The sequence below is a fragment of the Egretta garzetta genome, unplaced genomic scaffold (genome assembly GCF_000687185.1).
Source record: "Egretta garzetta isolate BGI_Z169 unplaced genomic scaffold, ASM68718v1 scaffold491, whole genome shotgun sequence".
NCBI lineage: Eukaryota > Metazoa > Chordata > Aves > Pelecaniformes > Ardeidae > Egretta > Egretta garzetta.
This window is the reverse complement of record NW_009258684.1, coordinates 16,514-35,005: the sequence shown is the minus strand read 5'-3', so window position 1 is coordinate 35,005 and position 18,492 is coordinate 16,514. Positions and strand designations below refer to the sequence as shown.

General features: G+C 37.1%; 1 protein-coding gene across 2 annotated transcripts in view; it reads right to left on the bottom strand.

The window, feature by feature from the left end:
• BTBD9 (BTB domain containing 9) overlaps positions 1 to 18,492 on the bottom strand; it is a 133,269-nt gene extending 114,777 nt beyond the window's left edge. For both annotated transcript variants that reach the window (XM_009648961.2, XM_035888699.1), the window contains exons 1-6: positions 18,332 to 18,492; positions 10,927 to 11,137; positions 9,483 to 9,846; positions 7,633 to 7,897; positions 5,471 to 5,690; positions 1,487 to 1,606 (exon numbers count right to left, since the gene is read on the bottom strand). In XM_009648961.2, the coding sequence (XP_009647256.1) occupies positions 1,487 to 1,606; positions 5,471 to 5,690; positions 7,633 to 7,897; positions 9,483 to 9,846; positions 10,927 to 11,137; positions 18,332 to 18,413 (1,262 nt within the window). In that variant the 5' untranslated portion in view covers positions 18,414 to 18,492. The remainder of the gene's footprint in view (positions 1 to 1,486; positions 1,607 to 5,470; positions 5,691 to 7,632; positions 7,898 to 9,482; positions 9,847 to 10,926; positions 11,138 to 18,331) is intronic.

The window sequence follows — 18,492 nt, the reverse complement described above, 5'->3', positions numbered from 1 at the left end:
ATTAAAGCAGAGCCAACCTTCAAGTTGGACCTGTTTCTATTAATACAAATAAATAAATACAAAGTTCTTAAAGTGAAACTCCTCAAAAAACTGTCAGCAATTTTAGGTTTCTAAATGCATTTAAAATAGCCTTTTCTTCTTCTCTACAGGAAAATAAAAAATAAAAAAGAACAGTAAATTAGTCACAGCACTTTTACTTTTGACTAGCAAATGAACTCTTAATATAATGTAGGCTTCAATTCACTGATGCAAAGAGAGATTACAGAACAGCCTTATCTAAACTACCCTGAATTATCTTGTTGACTCACAACTGAGAACTCCTATTGCCTTAAGGTTACTGCTCCTCAACAATAAGTACTCATAAACTTATGCTGCTACATGACTTTCTCTTTAGCTGTTTCACTTGCTCTTCAAAGTAGCTGCACCTCCAGGGAATTCCCCACCACTTTGTGGATATGCTAATGAGGAACACAGATTTATAGAAAATAACAGGTTTACTGGGGATCGTGAAGCAGAACAGGAAAAATGAGAGGCTTGAGGACTATGTGATAAGGAAATCTCTGCTGTAGTTACCTGGACAACTGTATATTTCAAGTATCTACTAAAATTAAACTGCGAGGGGGAGGTTTCCAGGTGTGCTTATGCACATATTTAAATAGATAATATATAGCTATGCATGCAAAACCACCACATGAAATGAACTCCCTCCTGATAATCTGCTCCTCCAATTGAGGGCAAGTCACTTTCAGAGGATTAAGGGATCATCGGAGTACTAGGATACACAAGAGGTCCTTTTGTGCCAAAAAATGAGTAAGACCTAATGATGATAACATCTTTGGAATCCACAGACTGTGGCTTCTATACTAATGAGCTCGATTCAGTTTTTAGATAAGGCAGCTTCAATGTGATCATAAGCTTCTTCCAGAATTCCCAGCACCTTCAGTAAAAAGACATCACATTAATAATGATTAAACCCATTTAGCGGCTTTGGGTTACACAAAGCATTGCTCAAACCTCCTTAGAACACTCTTCCAATGCAACAGCAGAAAATATATGTAATATATAAAAATACATTTCCAAGGTTTACAGCAAGTATCTAAACACATTTTAAACATTCTGGCAATGAAGGAATGATGTTTACTACTGAGTGAAAAAAACCACATCAGTTGTAAGAGGAAAGGTGAGTACAACCTAGAAAAAAAAAAAAGAAAAAAAAAGAAAAAAGAAAACAAAAGGGAGGGAGGGACATACATAGTTAGAGATGGAAGCAGCAGAGTTTTCAAAACAGGAAGCCTGCAATTTATCACCTGTATTTACATTAAAAAATCATCCACCAAGACAGACAATTTTTTTTTTTTTAAACAGCTGATGAAAGTTGTGTACATCACACATTATCAGAAATACCTAATGCAGTAGCAAAATCCAGCAACTTACGCTGGTGTCGACATTATTTAATGATAGCCATGCAAGATTACATTGAACTAACCTGCAGACACGGGCAGGAAAATACAGGTTCTGCCAGGACCGACAGAGGTACTTAGAGTGATCAATAACCCGAATCCAGTCTAATTCATCCATGGACACCTCAATGTAGTAGGAATAAGACCTATGGAGTGTCAAAACCCACTTGTTAGAATACAAACAGCCACACCTTAGGTATTAAGTTTTACACTTCCTTCTGGATTTTCAGCTGTGCTGAGAAGGCGGCTATCTGTTCCTACCCACAGCCCTGTATCTCAGGTATCTAAAAGAGATTGCTACTTTCAAACTAGCTTTGAAAATAGATTCACATGCAGTTAATGTTAAGACATGTTTTCAAGAACGACTTAAAACATCCTAACACTCACAGTCTGCAGTAATTAGACGAGACCATTGCCCCTCAACAAATGCAATGGAGACTTTCAACTCGGTCATAACCATAATCATTTGTATTCCTTCTGCGTGGAATAAATCTAAACCAGCAGTGACAAAGTTATTACTTCTATTGCTATATCAACAAAGAAAAATAAAAAAAAAAATTTAGCAGATCAAAAATGTGAATTCAAACCCTTCACGTGAACAAATTTACTTTATGATCATTTTCTCACTGATGTTGTTCTTAACTTCTGCCCCTTTCAGTTGTTTATGATACATTGATAAGCCTGTCACCAATTACTTATACACCCCAAAATTATCTCATCAAAAATAAAAAGTGAAAAAAATCACTGACACAATCTGTGTCTTCGCTTGCTTATCCATGATATTTAGCTTATAGTTTGCTGTTAGGAGAAAGCAAACCCAAGCTAAAACTTAAAAGGCCCAGCTATTTCCATATTATACCTGCAGCAGTGATGCTCAGAATGAAGTAGAAACTCCACTTGTGGACCAGCAAATTGTGAAATATATGTTTCATCATATTTTCTTTCTCTTAATGTACTAGTCTGCAACATTCACAGGCATTTCAACAGCACCATGTTAGCTCTTATCCTCCTTTCACACTGATTTCTACAAGAAGAGTTGCTCTTCCAGAGTTCTACGTAGACATTTTTTGTTAAATATTAATGCCTTTGTTAATATTTCCAATTTTTTGCCAAGGACTCAGAGGGGTAGATGTCTAAAGTGGTATTGTTTAAAAATTTTTAAGATGTTCGATAACACTGTTAATACCAGTTTACACACTTAGAAAGGTAACGCAGAGTCTTTAAGATGTAAATTGCATAATCAGCTTTCACATTCACACCAACCAGAAGTGTAATATTCACAACCCATATATAAATACACTCTGGTTTAGCAACATTATTATTACTAGTTCATGCATATTTGACCAAGCTAGCCCCCAGCATTTTAGAGTTTGAGCAGTTTGGATCCAAAAGTTACTCACTGTCTGTCCTCTGCGTGGTGAGAATTTAGGGATTCTCACATCACCATCGCTAGACTACTGTAAATGTGTAACCAACATACAACATGCTATTTTGTTTTGTTTCTGAAGGTACCAAGCAAAGAAAAATTATCTCAAGAATACAATTCCATTATCATACACAACACTATGCCTTTTCTTTTTCTTACAGCACCTCTTTTGCAGAGGTAATTTGGACAGCTAGTCTCCTTAGCACTTTTATATCCAAGATTCATCTGTTAATAACACCTCTAAACTAGAGGTGCAAAACACGCCTGTTAGTTTATCTTTGGTTCTGTTAAGAATGTACACGGATATAGATGTACATGTATGTACATCTACATAAAGATATCTAATAGACCAGAGCTTCACAGAGACAGTTAAAACGAATGAGTAGTTTAAAAAGATCTTCAACAAGAAGCCAACATCTCTTCCGGTGACATCATTCACGTATGCCGTGAGAAAGATGCAGTTAAATGGCTGGCAATTCTTAGACTAAAAGAGTTGGAAAGGATCTCTAAAAAAAGGGAGGACAATCTTAGAGCAAGTTCCTTAAGGTCTTGGCTGGTAAAGTTCTGCATCCCTCCACAGCCCGATATCCATAACCTCTCTAGGCAAATTCTTTCCAAGTTCAATTACCCCCTTATGAATTCTTTTCCTAATATTTAATAGGAATTTATCTTGTTGCTTGTGTCCACTGCTCTTTGCCCTCTCAGCACACATCTGTAAGAGGAGTCTGGCCCTGTGTTCTCTATATTCTTCCGTTAAATAGGTGAAGACAGCAGTAAGTTCCCCCTTCTAAACCTTCTCCTCTTAAAAGAGCAAGTTCTCTCAGCAACTCCTTGTACATTGTGTGCTCAAGCCCTCACCATCTTGGTGTCCTGCAGAACTCACTCAAGTACATCGGTATCTTATACTGAGGAGCCCACAACCGGACGAAGTACTCAAAATGCTTCCATTTATCTTAGACAGTTGAGCTACCAGGGGGAAAAAAGTGACAATGCAGGAGCTCTACCTGGTAAGAAGCAAAAGAAAGTCCAAAAGCAAACTTTCCACAGAAAAACAAAAGTCGGGATGCCATAGAAGCTAGATCGTAAACCACTGCACCCTCACCATTTTATGAAGACAAAAAAACCCTCTAGAGTAGAGGTCCATCTTGGCTGATATTCTGCCACCAACAATGGTTTTGTTCCACAACTTCAGAGGAAAGGCATAGGACACCAAGCAACAGGGAATTTTTTAATAAGTTGTCCTAAGGAGACGGGTTTTTCCCTGAGTTTCAGCTGCTGATGATTTATGCCTTGCAGATGAGGAGCATTTTACCAGCTACAAGCTCTCTAAAAATCGCTAGAGAATGCCTCATGATTAATATGCCTCTAATACTTTTTCAAATTCTATGAAATTGGTTGATAATTGGTTTATAAATTTGGTTGATCTTCTGGGACAAGTAGTATAATATTGTATGAAGTAATTCCTTGTACCTTCAAAGTTTTACTTTTCAATCTTTCCAAAAGGAATAGAGAAGAAGCATAAATTTCAGTTGAACTGAATCAGAACTGACTTGAAACAATTAAACTGCAAAAAATTCATGCAGTTTGTTTTGAATTATTAATAACTGTAATTCATATTTTAAAAATAATTTAATTTACAAAAAATAAATTTAAAAAAATCAATAAAACATTAGTACACTTCTAAAATAACACAGCTTAGTAAAGAAAACAATGCGACTGTTTTGCAATTCTAAACTGTTAGTCTGGAAGTAATATAAAATTAATCTTTTATCAGAAAGGTAATAATGTGTTAAAAGTGTAAGTAGCTTGTTTTATTGTTTTAATAGAAAATTGCGTATGAATATGTGCATGAGCTGTCTACTAAATTGTAAAATCTCTGTCATGGCAAGTTATAAAATTAATATATTCACTGTGTCAGATAAAAGAACCTTGCAATTTTCCTAGTTAAGCAGCCACTCAATTGTTCAAATATGCATAATTTGATCTTTCATGCATTCCTTAACAACCTAAAGTAGCTGAGCACAGATTGGCTAAGGCATCCATGACAGTTCATATTTCACCAGTCTTACCACAAAGTGGCTTGTAGTAACTACCGTAGTTAGTAACTCACATTCTAAATAGGTTTTACTCTCTCCAAATTATTGTCAAAGTGTGTTATTTCTGAACAATTCTGATATATTGAAAAAACATGAACAAACATTCCTTCAATGTTTGGAATGCAAATATGTAAATATGTGGTTTCTGCAAAAGAACTAGAATATTGTTTTTCAAACTGAAACAAAAGCAGTTAAAAACCAAGTGGCAAATAGAAAACAAAACAATTTAAATTATGTAGACTTTCACCAGTAATATAAACTATTTAGCAAAGACATAAAAAATACACTGAAATATGATGAGGTAGTTTAGTATCGCAAAATACGGTCTGGTGCGTAAGCAACCAAAACTGCATTTAAAAACCAGTTTTTTTTCCAATAAAACTTGTCATTGTCACCTCCAACACTGTATCATGCTGTTTCTATAAAATATTTAATGACCATTTTGCACTGATACATTACGACCCTTTTTATGTCAACTTGGCACCTACCGACTATCTCTGTCCCACAGGAGTATTCGTATGTGGTTGATTATTGACGGCTGGCCTAGTTTAATTTCAATTCCAGAACGGCAGTCATCATCGATCGGGTGTCGGGAGAAGCCATGATCCAAGTCATAGTTCTGAGTATCCCCATCTAATAAAGCAGACTTCAGCTCCCCTTTTACAACCTGTGCTCCATACTTCATTGTTGCAATATTTTCTCCTGGTACTAAGACAAAAAAGAAATAATTGCTTAATTTTTACACTCTCATACTGCAAATTAGATGTTCTGAACATCAACTGTATTAGGTCAAAGAAGAACAAAGACTTATTGCCAATATCCTTTCTTGACCACAAACACATGCTCAAGGAAAAACAAAAGTCCTAGTAACAAGTAGTGTTGATTTACTAGTATGTGGTATCTATATTCTCAGTCCCCTTTATGATGTTACAGAATTCTATTCCACCTTCTTCATTCAATCATCACTTTCCAGCTGGTTTTAAAGTTTTGGCCTATTTAGTCTCATGATCAACCTCTCACTGTAACTCTAATAACTTTTTTTGCCCTTTCCCATTTTTTGTTCTGATTTCAACTGGAGGGCTGGGGGTTTTTTTGTAGAAGGAACTAAAAATCACATGAAATGTTCAGGATGTGGATGCATCATGAATTTGCAGAGTGGTATATACAGTGTTACAACTATACAAGCTATTTTGATAGGTGTACAAGCTTCCAGTACTCTGCAAAGCTAAACTAACCTGAGTGAAATGAGGATCTTTTGGCTACTTAGGCTTTGAACCAACATGGTAAAGCAAGTTTGTTACTGTGAAATGGTGGCATAAAAAAACCTGTTACACCCTAGGAGCAAATCTTCCATCAAGATAACTGGAGATAATGATCCCTAACTCCAACTGCAAAACAATACATTGATGAACCACCCTGTTAAAAAGACATTTTTAACAGTCTTGTTTAAGGAGGGACCCTATAAAAAATGATCTAGAAGCTAAATGAATGAAAAGCTGCCCCTGAACTCTTCAGGCCGGTTGGCAAGAGAAGTATGAATTTTAACAGGATGTTAAGTTGAACATTTAAAGAACAGAACTTGAAGTGGTAAAATTTTAACTGTATTGTAGTACTACTAAATAAAAACATGAAATGCACAACTGTGAAATTGCAAGCGGTCGTCCATGTTTCCACACAGAACGTCCCAAGAGCCTGAGCTAGTACTAAAGCAACACAGACATTCAATTCTCTAAAAAGCTGTGATTTTGACAAAGCTAGAAATTTTGATTAGGAGCATATTGTTATTGAGACATAAATACACAGAAAAAGAAGTCAGAAGACATCATTTACTTTTTCAAATGTATCTACTGTATTATCAACAGTGTCTTGCACGATAAGACTTTTACAATATTCTAATATTAAAGTCATGTGTTTAAATATTAATATCCGTGACTTCTAAGAGAGAACAAAGGGGAGATGCAGTTCTGAGAAAGCAGTTACCTTTTCCAGGGCTCATCATGCATGACTGACAGACTACAGTGCAGGCTGCCAAAGAACATTTAACTTTATTCTTTCCTGTGGGGCAAATACTCTATAAATCACACATTAGATAGCAAACTAACTATCTTTCTAAAGCTCAGTGTTAGGTTGAATTAACAGAGAGCACAGACAAGTCAAACAAAAGGCTTCTCACATCTTTTAGGCTTCCATTAATACAATTTTGGAAGACTTATTTATACTACTTGGGCAAGCACGTAAAAGTAAGAGAAAAAAAATCAAAAGTCGCAGGAAAAAGATGAAAATCTTCATGAAGTAAAAACCAAGTCACCATCAACATAGAACCATTTAAATACCATATATCCCACAGCCAATGCATTTTTATTCTTTATGTTTTTGCAAAAGTTTCTCTATTAAAATAGCACTTTCTCTAGGAAAATACACTCTCTTACTACAACGTTCATGTTTGAGCAGTATCTAAGATACAAAGCAAAAAAATACGTTGACTAATATTATTTGAGGAATAGCAATGGAAAGCACTGTACAAATGAAGGTATTCCATCATGTAAGCCATACATAACAATAGATAAAAACTCAAACCACAAATTAACCATAACCTCCAGACAACAATAGTCACTAAACCAGAAAAACAAACAAAAAACCTGATGCTTACTTAACATGCCCCTGTAGTTGAGGTCCATGTCCCGACTCTCGGAACGAATCTTAATGGCATCTAGGATGGCATCAGGTGACAACAATCCAGAAGGTCTTACAACATTGAGTAGTTCTGTTAGACTCATTAGTGGCAAACGTACTGCTTGCATGATTTCAGCATGGTTTTCCTTGGGGTTATGTTTACACCAATTCATCAAAGCTTGGAAAATGTCCTTCTCAGGAGCTGCAAATGAGTCCCTCAGTACAATACTTAAAAGAGCAGCCTGGAAAAGAAAAACAAACAAACAAAAACCAAAAAAAACAGAAATATTTTTTTTAAGAAAAAAAAGGAAAATAAAATAGGCAATAATTAATGGGTATTTTAACTTCTAGTTATTAAAAATAATCTCCAAAGGAGTGACTACCTGAAACTGAAACTTGTTTTAGTTATTTACTGCAAGAATTCTAGAATCCATCATGTAAGTAATAGGTAAGATTACAAACCCACTAGGAGAAATATGTCAGAATTGAAATGTGGAAAACTACTCAAATCAATTCAATTTCAGTTACTACTTCAAATTTTCTTTGGAATTTAAGAAGCTATTTAAGAGTTCAAAGCATTCATTTAAACTTAGGCTGGTGTAAGAATACTGATGAGAAAAATAAAGTGTGGCTCGGAACCACCTGTTTAAGCCATTTTATTTCGGTTATTTTTTCCCTGCCTTTCTCTCTCTCTTTTGGTACCAACTTAGAATCAGCAGGTAAAAACTTCAGTGGCTCTTATTCATGCAGGAAACCCACTGACTGAAAAATGAAAACAAAAAAATCTGAAGAGCTTTTTGATTTTCACTTAGCTAGCAGAATGATTAGGAGTTTGCTTAAAAAAAGGACAAATCTCTCATATGTACCAGGACCAGCTATGCCAAGGATGTCATAAAGTATGTGCTTTCTGATGAATGACGTTTGCTAATTTCTTCACTGACAACATGCTCTCAGAGCTCAAATTTAACAAACTTTGCACGACAGAGTACAATAGAGAAAAAAAAAAAACATTTTCTTCCCTTACACAACCAGTAGGTTAGTCAGCAGAGCACAGTGTCTTGTACTTATTTAAGGAACAGACCCATCACAGCTTTTCCACTAAAAACACTTTAAAAAAAAAAATGAAACCATCATTCACTCCAGATGCTCTGCTGCTTCATATGAACACCACTTGATCACTATTGTGTCCAGCTCAAAGACTGCTCCAGAGCAAGTGGAAAATTTCAGTTGCCTGACTCAGGCACAAATATTTATGCATGTAACACCACCACCACCAACACAAACATCCAAACTGCCCTACACCACCTTATTATGCAACCGCAGAACATGATGACAATCAGCAATATAAATCACAGCAACCTCCAGAACGCTTTAGCTTACACAGCAGAAAAGTCACCAATCACTGAGACAGCCTAGATCAAGAAATTAATAGAAAGGAGTATCTTCTGCTATCTTCAAATCTTTACTTTGTATCCCCCGGGCAGCATTCAGAAACCAAATTATATAATTTCAAGGACAGATGAAAAAAAGACAAATTAAGATTAGATTGCTTGCTCCCACCTTTTAAAATACTCCATCAGATTTACTACATTTAGCTACATTGACCGGTCAAAATTAAACACCTAAAAAATTCAGAATGGATCACCAGAATTTTCAGTTCATCTTGGCTTGAACATTTCCAACTGCCACAGTTTCACTAGTATAAAATGATACCTGTTAAGTAACATGTAAACTTGTACTTTGTGCCCCCATTAGCATTTTATCATGAAGTTGTATACATATTAACTTTAACATTCCTGGAGAAGAAAGTGCAAACAAAAGATATACCTTCGAAAGCGATAGGAAGCCTTCGCTGGAGAGCACCTCTTGGGCATTTCTATCCATGAACATACAGCACATACAAGTTAATTTGGGAAGAGAATAAAGACTGGCAACATCAAACGTCATGCAGACATTCTGAATGTTAAGTATTGTGCAAAGATACTCAGACGTGGAATCCTCCAGTTCTGGGAACCCGTATTTATGTGCTAGGCTCAGGAAGTCTAGGAGAACCTCCTCTTTCTCATCTCGTAGTGTAGCACGACCAGTGTAAATATATTTCAGCAGCATGGTAAACGCTTCTGCAGTGGTGTCCTGAAGAGGAATTTCTGCTTCAGGCTGAGATTCTCTCATTCCGCCATACAATAATGCTCTATAAGGAAGATAAAATTTGAGAAATTTATATCCTGATAAAACCCAGGCAAAAAGTAGAAAGGAATAAATGACTATATACAGCAAGTGGAATACAAATGGGATATGGTTTAAGATTCTACAACAGAAAACCCCTTATACTTGGCATTTAAAGTGCAGCTCTGCTCTGAAAGCAGCTGCACAAGAAAAATATTCTAATGCATCACGCTTTTATCTTACACAACAATTGCTCCATCGCTACTTTGAACAACAGCTTGTGAAGCAGAAATTGAGATATGATTCTCATAACTTTTTTTTTTAATATAGTACTATCAGTGAGAAAGAAAATGAAAAATTTTCAGAAAGCAAGTGAAACAAATAGTTCACCACTAGAATATCGGTGGCAGATTAGGAAATTGTGGGATTCTTGACCCTCTGTTCCTTACTCTAAACCCAGTACATTGCAAGTCTGATGATTTTTCTCAAGATTCGGGATTTCAGAGTACTCACAATTATTTTTTAAAATACAACAGACAGTTTGAACACAATTTGCATTCACATGTTAGTTCAGTTATTAGCTTATCCCTCTGACAAAATTAACTGGGAGAAGACTACCAGGGAGTTCTATTAATTACATTTAGAGTGAAAAATGCCTAGCTCTTAATAAAACTGGATTACTATTATTCCTAGTTTTAAAATATATATTCTAAGCTGTAGCAGCCAGACCTCTTCAGATACTCAATTCCAACATGTCAAAATTAAATTTGCTAATTGAGTATATTCCATAGAAGCACACCATCCATACTCTGAGAAATGAAAACAATTTTACAGCATAACTTTTCTGTTCTGAAGTTATCTTTCTCTTGAATTTGCGAAACTACCTTCAAAATCCAATTTAATGAAGGTCAAAAGAATAACATCATGACATGGTATTTATCTTTTTATATTTGGACACAATGATTTGATGTGCTGGGAAACATTCACACAGAAAAGGTCACACTCAATGGACAGATGATTACACCCTGAAAAGTTCATAGAGAAACAATGTTTATCTGATCTGCATGAAAATTTCCTGTGAGCCTGACAAAAAGCCATACTTCACCTGAAATAATGGCACCTAGCAGCCAGGATCACTCTGTGTGCCGGAAAACGTTTCTTTTCTACAATAAAGGTAACATCACTGTATTCTTCCCCATTCATTAGAGCACCAATATGCTCTGACAGAATGTGAACGTGGTCAATCTCACCCACAGCTGTGTAAGGGCGAAGCGGATGGCTGTTACTCATCTTGGAGGGATGGTGATATTGGTAGCCTAAAGGGAAAAAAGAAAACGAGTATTACGAAGGGCACAAACATTAAAAAAAAAAAGCAAATATCAAGCTGCAATTACAAAAAAAACAACTAGCGTAAGCTACCATATAGTACAAGAAAAACGAAACCAAGAGGTTTTCTACTAAAGTTCATTTACAACAGGACGGGATGCAGCTTGCATCAACAATTCCAGCCTTGCTGTCCTGTCAATTCATTTACTTAAAATAAAAAGCTTCCAACAAAAGGAATTAAAAATTAAACAACTTAAAATTATTATTAGAAAGCAATTTTATCTGAATTGAAATGCACATAAATTATAAAGAAATAAATAATTTGACCAATCAAGCATAGTCTTAACTCCCAAGTCTCTACTAAAATCAGTGACAAGTAAAACCAGAAGTGTTTTTGCAGAATTCCAATCAACTTTCCAGAACTGTGAGAAAATAAACATTCAGGATAACTTTTTAATAAAAAGCAGACAAAGTCTGTCAAAGACCAAAGCTTTACAATGTACCATTCCATTTTCTTATCCTTTCCACTCAGTTTTCTTGACGCCTTCTTGTTCTCTCATATATGTAAGAAAATAAATCCCCTAATACTTCTCAGTCATAGAAGTAGGAGACCATCCACTAATGTACAACACAGATTAATGCAGTCATCCTATCTTCTATGGAATCACTTTGTTACTTCTTAATTCACAAGAGGTTTCAGTTTTGTTGGTTTATTTCAGCAACAGGGGCTTTCTGTAGTCTCAGTGGCCAGAGCATCCACAGAAGAATTCAGGTCTTCAATCAGCTTCTGTTGTTCCAATTCACTTTACTTTTAAGTAAGAAGAGGTTGGCTGTGTCAGATAATAACCATCCGTATTTTCAGAGGCACCTTCTGCGCCCCAATGATGAGCCACTTTTCAAAATGGGCACATACTTAGTGCTGAAGACAGACAGGGTACCACAAAAGGCGGGGAAATGATGAAGCCACACCCTGCACACAGCTAACAATTCATCTTCCAAGTGAAATATTCATTACATGAATGCATTTTTGAGCTATATTTTTAAAGTATTATGAGAAAACACGCATCTGTTTCCAGTCATTTGAAAGAAAAGAAAACACACATGGGGTTAAGTATTATTTGCACCTCTGTAACACCTGGAAACGCTTAACCCAAAGTCAAGATACTGTAGAAACACGGTCCCAAAGAACTTTAAAATAAACTAGAAAAAGTGACAGAAGTGGAAAATAAGACTTGGGAAAAATACAGCATACTAAATTGATACTACAGATCACAGCACAAACGGGAACAAAACCCCAGCTTTCCTCAGGCTGTCTCTGCTGTTTGAATTAGAAGCTGTGTGCCCGTGTAGCCCTTACGGCGTGGAACCAGCAATACTGGCCGAGATCCTGGAGGCAGCCTGACCACGGGAGCACAGAACACCATACAGTCATTCTTCTATCCTGCCACGAGAGCAAATTAATTCCTACGGGTTTTCATAACAACAGGCCGTTTCTTCCATTTGCACTGGCTAATTTCCAATTAGCTAAGACAACTCTGTGCTGAACAGATTTATGCAACGTACCCTTCCAGTTACATTTACTTTGTAACAAGCAAGATTAACTTAACTCACATCAGTCCAGTTGCATCTATTTGTACTAGCTGTAATATTTATCATCACATAATTATTTGAGAGTTTATCGACAACAGCAAAATTGAAATGCCCTCCAAATATAAAACCTTTTATTGCACCAAAGGAGCAAACAAAAGGATGTATTTGTTACTCTGCTGCAAATCTCAAGCCTCAACACTCCTTCAAGACTTCTGTACCTTACAAGTCCGTAATTGCGTTGTTCTTCATTCAGAATAGTCAGGCAACCCAATTACGTGGGAGTTACATGCACAATGTCGCGCTCTGCTGCTAGTTCTGATTTTGACTGATGAGGGAAGTTCATTCATGATACATGTACAAACAAATACAGGCACATTTTGGTTTTTAAATCTATTTTTCATTCCATTTTTTTCTACATTCTACTTCTTCGTTTCCTTCATCCACTCTTATCTCTAAAAAATAAGAACAAGCACTGTCTGAATAAAACCGAGAGACTATAAAAGCGGTGAAGATAAGGGAACGCCGTCAGCCGCACGCTAACTTTGCTTCCAGTAGCTGTGGATGTTGCCATGTGCCGGTAGGTGAAAAGTTCAAGGGAAAATTGTTTCCATTTCAGGTTAAATAAATAAATAAAGCCAAAAGCACACTTCCCTCTCAAGGGTACATAAACCTCTCTCTAAACAAGAATCAGTCCATAGAATAGCGCAAAGCCTGAACAGGGGACACTTGCTAGCAAGTTGATGATGCCAGTCCTGATAAACATCAAGACCCTGAACTGCAGCAAGCGATGAAAGTAGAAATTTAGAAATCCCTGTGTGTAAGCTGCCGGACAAATTTGTTTCGATGGGTAATGCTCTCCAAATTGCTGGTACGATGTACAACTCCAAATTGCCAGTCTCAAACAAGAACATACCGACCACGGGGAATACAGGACTCAACCAGTGGCGCCAAGCCTCTGGCTGAGGAGCCTTTCAAATGCTCGAGTGACACGAAGTGTTGGAAACTGGCAGCTTTATGAAAACTACCTACATGCCTTACGTGCTTTCTGTGGATAACACCAGTACATTGAAGAAGCACTTGAACTCATTTATTTGTTTACTACTGTGCACTCCTAGAGAGACTCCAGAGGAGAGCAACAAGGATGATGAGGGGACTGGAGCATCTCCCCTACGTGGAAAGGCTGAGGGAGCTGGGCTTGTTCAGCCTGAAGAAGTGAAGACTGAGAGGGGACCTCATCAACACCTACAAATATCTCAAGGGTGGGGGTCACGAGGACAGAGCCAGACTCTTTGCAGTGGTGCCCAGCACCAGAACAAGGGGCAATGGGCACAAACTGAAACAGAAAAGGTTCCAGTTGAATAGGAGGAAGAACTTCTTGACTTTGAGGGTGCCCGAGCCCTGGCCCAGGCTGCCCAGGGGGGCTGTGGAGTCTCCTTCTCTGGAGATATTCAAAGCCCACCTGGACGCTGTCCTGTGCCCCCTGTTCTGGGTGAGCCTGCTTGAGCAGGGGGGTTGGACTGGGTGATCTCCCGAGGTCCCTTCCAACCCTTGCCATTCTGGGATTTCCAATGCAAGTTTTGTCTGTATTGGGGATTTTCCATATAAAGCAGCGCAGTGAGAGCAGTCCTGGCCTTCAAAATATAGAACCAAATAACGCATGACTTCAGATCTTCCCAGACTGGATTAATTAATGGGCAAGAATTCAGTCAACCCTTGAAGTGATCTGTACATTTCTTGTTTGAGGAAGTAAAAAGTAATATACTGCTTTAGTTGTGGCAAGTTGCTATGAGCTCACAACTTCCGCGTGTAGCTAAACGTATTTTTTTTCTAGCTGCAACTCGAAGTATTTATTATTTATGATAAATAAAGATGGATGCTGCCAGGAGCTTGGCAAAACCCTTCCTGAAGATCCCTCTCATATCTTCCATCATCAAACAATGTCACCCCTTTCAGAGAATACAGGCATTTACTCTTCTTGCTGTTCAAAGAAGAACATCTAACAAACTTCAGAATTAAAGGCCAAGTCATTTAAAAACCTTTTGCCAGCACCATAACCTATTTCCAGGAGATATTCAGAGCTAAGTAACCACTCCAGGAGTCAGCTGCTGCAGCTTTGCTCATGCCATAGAAATAAAGAGTCTTCTCAGCGAGTTTGAGGTGCCATTAAAACTGCAACAATCTCAAAGGCATCTGTGAGGTCAGAAGGCCTGCAAATCACTTCACTGAAGACACGCTTCTTGGTGGCCACCTTCAACAGCAAGCACATGAAAAACATAGCCTCGTATTTATTACATAAGGCAACATGCAGTATTACACAATGCGAGTCATGGCTTGAAAAACAACAACAACCCCCCCCCAGTTTTCAGCTTGCTACATTTCTTTTTAGTAAGTAATCTGTAACGTATTACAGCATACAAAAATGTGATCTAGAAAATGCAGCAACAACAGCAAAACCCCAATGACACCTTTACCAAACCACTCTCAAACCAGAGCTGCAATAAAGACTGGTATTAAGTTACCTCCCCCCCCTCATTTGGGCTATCACTAAAGAATTCTCTGAAAAGCAGTGCTGTTTCAATGAAACATGGAAGAGTTGTTTTTACACCAGGCACAGAAAAAGGAATTAAAGACATTATTCATGAATAATTTGGATTTTTTTTCCATATAAAATGAGTGAAAAATGTTTACAAAACTGATAACCCTATTGAAACTTTAGGAATAAATGCAAGTAAACAGACTATTCCTAGAATAAAAAATTTTATGAAACAAGACTGGATTATAAACACTGAGCAAATAATTTCATGCCCTTGAAACACTTAATTCCTTTATCATTTAGTTTGTACCTATGAAGATAATACAAATTTTGTCAGAAATATGCAAAGGGAATTTTCTTAAACATAATTCTTCTACACTGCTATTTTCTCTAGAAATAGGAATGGGTTCGCAGTTGAAGGACTTGAGTAGTATTTCCATTTTCTGTAATTCATTACTTCATAAAATATTTTGCAATGCTTTAAATAAATTCCAGAAAAATATTATCTTAATTAAAATTTCTATTACCATAGACTCACAGAACATGGTAGGTGTGACAGTAACACTACTGTACAAACATACCATTGCTTCAAGTCATATAGTTTAGTTTTTTTAATGTATATACCCATTTTTTTATACATAAATATTTTGTTCTCATAAATTCTGGCACAATAAGCTAACACCTCAGGAAACAGGAATTTTTAGTAAATATTTCAACATACACAGAGCATAGCCCAAGTGAATACTGTGATTCGGTCAGAATCCTTGCTACAGAAGCTCTTCTTTACTCCAAACAGTAACAAAGTTGACTATGAGTGAAAATTGTAACAGAAAGGGAAAAAAAAAAAATACATGTTCTAATAATACAACTGTTAAGACTGAAGTTAATTACAGTTGTGAAGAATTTTGTGTTTACTCATGTAAAGCACACGCAAGCGCTAACAGTAAAAGAAGCAGTTCTTTGGTTTGACACAAATCCACAAAACTAGAGCTGTGCATAAATTCCTGGTCATGGTTTCTTTTAGTTTCACAACAGTTAAAAGGATTTACCTCTGCAATAATGTTTAAAAAAAAAAACTGTTCGGGGGCTTTTTTATAATTTCTAATTTTAATCAAGATTTTTTAAAAAAAAAAAAAAGCATTAATATTTAGAATTTAGTTACAAATACCATTACTTTGTTCCAGCAGTACCAGAAGAAAATGCAATGCAGCACTGAAGCACAAGCCAAATAATATTCTGAAGAGTAAAATACTTGTTTTCTAACATTCATTTTCTGTATTTTTCACCCTTTTAGTCCCATATTTCTAACAACGTGAAAACCTTTGTTCTATACGGTCCTGTGGTTTTCCATAATTGCACCCAAAAGAGTGAAGCTACCATCTGTAATCTAAAGCACCAGAGGGAGAAAAAGTGTTGAAAAGGCCTTGAAATGCTTTAAGGGAAAAAGATAACGCATCTGTACAAATGCCTCTCTAGCTTAAGAGAAGCACTGGGAAGAAAAAAGCATCTTATTCAAGATAATCCTTAAGCAGAAGGTCGTCTGGTATTTTTCAACACCATCAATTCACTAATTCTCAAGTGTCCTTAACTTTCCCGATTAAGCATTCCATTAACTTCATGGTATTTCACAAAAATTCTCTCTCATATGTAAGTCACAATATTACAGAAATAAAGAAAAAAAAAATCCACGACGCTACGCAAAACCTACAAATCTGAAATGCAGCAAAGATTTAAATCACATTGAGTTACATATGAACAATCCCACTGATAAGTGCTTACTAACACTGAGAAAAATAAGGCCAACTAAACGAAAATATTACACGAATAGTATCATTGGAGTTAACCAGTCTGTACGACACCTCCATAATGCACACAATTATTTAAAAATGTAAATTCAATTTTAATCAAGAACAAAAAAACAAAATTTCTTGACACTGTATTAATAACTATATCTGCATGCCTGAGGAACTGACTGGTCCTACCAATAATAATAATGTAATCAATGCAGTATGAAATTATAGACATAGAATATGAAAGATCAAGCACATGGAATTCACAGAACTGCTAAGTCTCATCTCCAACCCTTCTGTTGTGAAAGGATTAAAAGAAAAGCAGATGTTAACTCTGGTTAATGGTAAATAGCCACACTATCCAATGACAACAATCTGAACAATTTAGTACCAAAAATGTTTTGACCCAAAGCATACGGAAAGCTATGCACTGTTCATCTGCAAACCCGTTCCCATGACTTAAGTGCTCGTGCTGGTTTTGGCTGGGATAGAATTAATTTTCTTCACAGTAGCTAGTATGTGGCCACGTTTTGGATTTGTGCTGGAAACAGCGTCGATATCAGAGGGATGTTTTCATAACTGCTGAGCAGGGCTGACACAGCGTCAAAGCCTTTTCTGCTTCTCACACCGCCCCACCAGCGAGTGGGCTGGGGGTGCACAAGAAGCTGGGAGGGGACACGGCTGGGACAGCTGACCCCAGCTGACCAAAGGGATATTCCATACCACATGACATCACGTTCAGCATATAAAGCTGGGGAAAGAGGAAAGTGGGGGACATTCAGAGTTACGGTGGTTTGTCTGCCCAAGTAACTGTTACGTGCAGTGGAGCCCTGCTTCCCTGGAGCTGGCTGAACACCCGCCTGCCGATGGGAAGGCGTGAATGAATTCCTTTTTTTGCTTTGCTTGTGTGCACGGCTTTTGCTTTACCTTTTAAACTGTCTTTATCTCAACCCACGAGTTTTCTCACTTTTACCCTTCAAATTCTCCCCCTCCTCGCACCGGAGGGGGTGTAACCCCAGCTTACTTGCTGGCTGGGGTTAAACCACGACAGGGCTGTAGTGCTAACGTTTTACATTCTGCTCAGAGATGCGTTCCTCTGATAGAAGAGTGGGAATAAGTTTAGCTAGGTACAAAGAACGATATACTAAGTGCAGATTATTTATTAACACACATATAAAATAGTTATCAATGCCCTCGATACAACCTGGTTAAAATGGCATATAACTAAACCATTAAGTTAAAATCTCAAGGAAATACATTGGTCTGCTCACCAGTAAAGCTGTCTGAAGATCTACAGTGGACGTAGCCTGTAGGCAGATGACCAACTTCCTGAAAATTAGGGTTCTTCGCCATTCTGAACAGACAGATCGAACAGCAAGCTCATAGACACGCTACTCAGCACCATCCAGCTCCGCAGCAACCGCTGTACCAT